General features: G+C 39.3%; 2 protein-coding genes across 2 annotated transcripts; both read left to right on the top strand.

Annotated features, from left to right (window-relative positions):
- Nucleotides 1-209: 209 nt before the first annotated feature.
- On the top strand, nucleotides 210-938 carry LOC139842709 (uncharacterized). The gene is made up of 2 exons (XM_071832823.1): nucleotides 210-695; nucleotides 786-938. Exons 1-2 carry the CDS (start codon nucleotides 210-212, stop codon nucleotides 936-938), a joined length of 639 nt encoding a protein of 212 aa, XP_071688924.1.
- Nucleotides 939-2,266: 1,328 nt separating this feature from the next.
- LOC139842708 (uncharacterized) lies at nucleotides 2,267-4,140 on the top strand. Its single transcript, XM_071832822.1, has 4 exons — nucleotides 2,267-2,462; nucleotides 2,505-3,146; nucleotides 3,359-3,664; nucleotides 3,995-4,140. Exons 1-4 carry the CDS (start codon nucleotides 2,267-2,269, stop codon nucleotides 4,138-4,140), a joined length of 1,290 nt encoding a protein of 429 aa, XP_071688923.1.
- Nucleotides 4,141-4,862: the final 722 nt, after the last annotated feature.

Here is a 4,862-nt window from a genome sequence, read left to right as displayed (position 1 = left end):
GATTCATAGGTGAATACGTTTGTAATTGGCGGTAAATTTCTTGTTTAATTAAAGTAATGAGCAATATTGGAATTGATCGTGGTATTGCTGTCGCTGTGCACGCAAATGCTCAAAAAAGAGGAAGAAAGCGAAAGTTAATAAATATGTATCAAAATTGGCAGTCTGCGCCAATTATTTCTCCAAAAATGCAAAGTGATGATTTCTCCTAAATGCCTATAATAGTATCGTGCAAGGTAGCGGAAACTGGAATCACAATCATGAAAGTTCATGTTGATAATGGCAGCAGTGTTGACATTGTTTATGTGCAATGTTTTGTTCAACTGCCAGAGAATATTAGAGCAAATTTACAACCAACCGCAGCCTCGCTAACAGGTTTTGCTGGAGAATTCTCATTGCCTATGGGCGTATTGTCTTTAGATGTTGAGCTTTTCGATGAAAATGATGATAGTTTAGTGCGGCGAGCGCGGTTAGATTTCTATGTTATGCGGACTTCATCTCGCTATAACATGTTGTTAGGCAGAACTGCCTTAGGTAAATTCGGAATTGTTCCATCTACAATTCATGGCATGATTAAATTCGCAACGCATAAAGGTGTTGCGATAATAAGTTCAGCAAGCATCATGCCCATTTGTGCGGCTGTTAATGTAAAAAGCGCAGTTCAAGAAACCGCTGATGCCGCGGACAACATGATAGTGGTTAATCCTGCATAACCCGATCAAAAAATTAAAGTGGGAGGCAATGTTAGTGCGGATACCAAGAAACAAATTGTGCAGTTACTTGTGCAGTACATGGATATTTTTGCTTGGTGTGAAAATGATATGACTGGCGTTCCGCGTCATATTGCGGAACAAATACTTAATGTAAATCCAGCTTTAAAACCTGTAGTGCAGAAGCGTAGAGGCATGGCCCCCGATCGCGCTAAGTGGCTGTGCGAATAGGTAATAAAATTGGTGAGAGCTGGAATTTTACGTGAAGTTCAATACCAATCATAGATTGCGAATCCAGTGTTGGTAAAAAAGCCTGATGGCTCGTGGAGAATGTGTATTGATTTCAAGGATTTAAATAAAGCGTGCCCTAAAGATAATTATCCACTTCCATAAATTGATTTGAAAGTGGAACCTTTACATGCTTTTCCATATAAATGTTTTTTGGATGCGGCAAGGGGATATCATCATATCCCAATGGCCAAAGAAGACGCAGATAAAACCGCTTTTCATACAGGTAAAGGCATATTCTCTTATATAATGATGCCTTTTGGTTTAATCAATGCGGGTGCCACATATCAACGCTTAATTGACACTGCGTTCGAAAAGCAAATTGGGCATAATCTTGAGGCTTATGTAGATGATTTAGTAATTAAAAGCACAATGCAAGAACACATTATTGACGATATGCGGGAAACATTTGATACATTGCGCAGGATAAACATGAAGCTTAATCCGCTAAAGTGTAGTTTTGGCGAAACTGAAGGAAAGTTTTTGGGATATCTTGTTACTGAGCAAGGTATTCAAGCTAATCCAAAGAAAATTGCGGCTATTGAAAATATGACGGCACCAAAGACGGTCAAAGAAGTGCAAAGTCTGACAGGAAAATTAGCCGCATTAACGCGTTTATTGTCTAAGGCCGCTGAAAGACAATTACCGTTTTTCAAAACTTTAAAAAGCTGCTTGAAACAAAAGAGCTTTGTTTGGACAAGTGAAGCTGAAACCGCGTTTCAGGAAATGAAGAAGTTATTAAAAACTTTGCCTACGTTAACAGCGCCAATTGATGGCGAAACTCTTTACCTTTATATATCGGTAGCAAATGAAGCTTTTGGCTCAGTTCTAGTTGCGGAAAGGGATTACTTGCCCTAGAGATTAGTTAATAGCTTCAAATACTGGCAGGAAGTCATATAACCTAGCTCTCCTTACTTGATAGGGGGTCAGATAGAGGGTCTAGCAAACTAGCTGAGTCATTCGAGAGGCTTCAAACTTGGCTAAGCCTTCACATAAGCGGGACTGCTTGCATGTCCATCATTAGATTTGTAGGGTAGTGGAGGGAGTGCTTCCTCTCCTTAACAGTCGAGCTATTTCTTACCACACCACCGGGCGGCTCGCCTGAATGCCCAGTCTTTCTCTGCCGTCAACTCGACGTCGTCGTCAGTAAAGCTCTCACAGGAAGTGAGATAAACTATGCGCCGATTGAAAATATTGTGTATGCGCTCATATTAACATCGCGAAGGTTAAGAAGATATTTTCAAGGGCATCCAGTGCATGTGTTAACTAACATGCCGGTCAAGCAAGTCTTAACAAAACTAGAGATATCTGGTAGACTTGCGTTGTGGGCAGTAGAGTTAGGTGCTTATCAAATCTCTTACCTTCCGTGCAATGCTGTAAAGGGCCAAGTTTTGGCAGATTATCTCGCCGAAATGACTGGGGAGTTGGAGGTGATTAATGAGCGAACAGAATTAAAACCAGTAGTTGGTGAAACATGAGATTTATTTACTGATGAAGCTTCATGTGCAGAAGGCGCTGGTGTGGGTTTGGTGTTGGCAAGCCCAAGTGGTGAGGAGCATACGTACGCGTTACGTTTTAATTTTGATGTGACAAATAATGAAGCGGAATATGAAGCCTTGCTTGCTGGTTTAAATATTGTGCGAAAAATGAAAATCACTAAATTGCGAGCATTTACAGATTCGCAATTAGTGGCAAATCAGTTTAATGGCTCTTTTGAGGCACATGATTCCTCAATGCAGAAATATTTACAGTTGTTGAAAGAATTGGCAGTGCGGTTCGAGCATTTTGAACTCGCGCAAGTGCCAAGAAGTCAAAATAAGAAGGCGGATACTTTGAGTAAGTTAGCCGCTCTAACGTTTTCGCACTTTCGAAAACAAGTTTGGGTCGAGGAATTGCCAAGCAAATCAATAGATAATGACTTAATAGTTGCGTTTGTTGTAGAAGAACAGCTAAATTGGATGGAACCAATCTTGCAATACATCCACAATGATATTTTGCCAAGTGATAAGCGTGAAGCTCGCTTAGTAAGAGAGCGAGCACCAATGTATATCATTCAAAATGACATCTTGTATCGTAAATCATTTTGCGGTCCAATGATGCTGTGTGTGGGCCCAATTGAAGCAGAAATGACTATTGATGAAGTGCATAATGGTTCTTGTGCATTGCATTCAGGCTACAAAACTATTGCGGCGAAAATTATGCGGATGGGTTACTTTTGGCCATCCCTATATCGCGATGTTGCAAAGATTGTTAAGCGTTGTAAAAGCTGCCAAAGGCATGCTCCGCAGAATCGGATGCCAAGGCATGATATGATTCCTGTTAATCGCCATGGCCATTTCACAAGTGGGCATTTGACATTGTAGGACCATTTCCCGCAGGGCCTGGCAATGTCAAATTCCTGATTGTGGCAATTGATTATTTTATAAAATGGGTGGAAGCTAAGGCGGTTCGCACTATCACTGGAGTACAGGTGCGCAATTTTATGTGGGAGTATATTGTTTGCAGATTTGGTATTCCACGTGAATTGGTTAGTGATAATGGTGCCCAAATAGCGAAAGATCCTTTTAAAACATGGTGCACTAATTTAAATATAATCCAAAAGTTTACATTAGTGACGCATCCACAGGCTAATGGCTTATGCGAAGTAACCAACCGCAATATTGTAAGCGGTATTAAAAAGAGGTTATGCGAAAAGCGAACTGGTTGGGTAGATGAATTGCCTAATGTGTTGTGGGCACATCGCACTACTTTCAAGAAAAGCACAGGGGAAACACCTTTTAGTTTGGTATATGGCTCCGAGGCAGTAATACCCGCTGAAATTCTTGTGCCAACACATAGAGTCGCTAACTTCGAGGAAGAAGCAAATGATGATGCATTGGGCGAAAATCTGAATTACATTGAAGAGTGACGGTTGATGGCTGCTATCAGAGAGGCAAATAATAAACAACAAATTGACAAGTATTATAACAAAAGAGTGTGTGCTTTATCTTTTGATATAGGCAGATGCGTACTGCGGAATAATGATGCAAGTAGAGCAGAAAAACTTGGCAAATTAGGACCTAATTGTGAGGGTCCTTATCAAGTTGTGAAAATTAATGCAGCAGGTTCATATAAGCTCGCAGATATAGAAGGGCGAATAACATGAAGGCCAAAATGCATATGTATAAAGTGCGAAATTAGTTGCAAGGCCTATACTTGATATTCTTTCTGTGTGTTTTTATTTTTGATTTTTGCAAGTCTTGATCACACTTGTAAGAATATAAAAAGTAGACACTTGTAAGAATATGCAAAAAAGTTTGTTTGTAAAATGCCAAAAGTTTATGAAATATTTTGTATTTTGTTTCATTGTGTTGAGGTGTTTCGCGACGTTTAAGTGGCGAAGTGATGAAATTGCTCACTTTTGCAGAAAATAACTATTGCGAAAGGAACTTAAAATCCTAAGTATTTAATTTTGCCATACATAGATGCTTCGCGATGCTAATTGATTGCCTAAGGATCGTTTTGGCTGACTTAGAAGATTCATAATATATAAATATACACGCATACAGATTGTTTCGCAAAAGTACATACTTATTATGTGCACGATAATAAAAGTTTGAAATTGTAAAGGACAAGTTCGTGTTATGAATATTATCGATGAAAGCGCTATATAAATAAAAGTACTTGCAAATATATATATGGAAATGCGAAAATTTTATTAATAATGGCGCAGAGATAGCTGCGTGCTAAATTTTACAATATAATCATGGCTTAGATAAATCGATCTCGATGATGTCATCTACAGTAGCATCATCATGCTAGCTTATCGCTGTGATTTTTGGGATTGGAATATCCGCTATGTTTTCTTTCGCAGTAGCATGTAAGACC

Source organism: Rutidosis leptorrhynchoides, chromosome 4 (genome assembly GCF_046630445.1).
Source record: "Rutidosis leptorrhynchoides isolate AG116_Rl617_1_P2 chromosome 4, CSIRO_AGI_Rlap_v1, whole genome shotgun sequence".
Taxonomy (NCBI): domain Eukaryota; kingdom Viridiplantae; phylum Streptophyta; class Magnoliopsida; order Asterales; family Asteraceae; genus Rutidosis; species Rutidosis leptorrhynchoides.
Note: the sequence above shows the minus strand (reverse complement) of the source record. Positions and strands in the feature narration are given on the sequence as shown.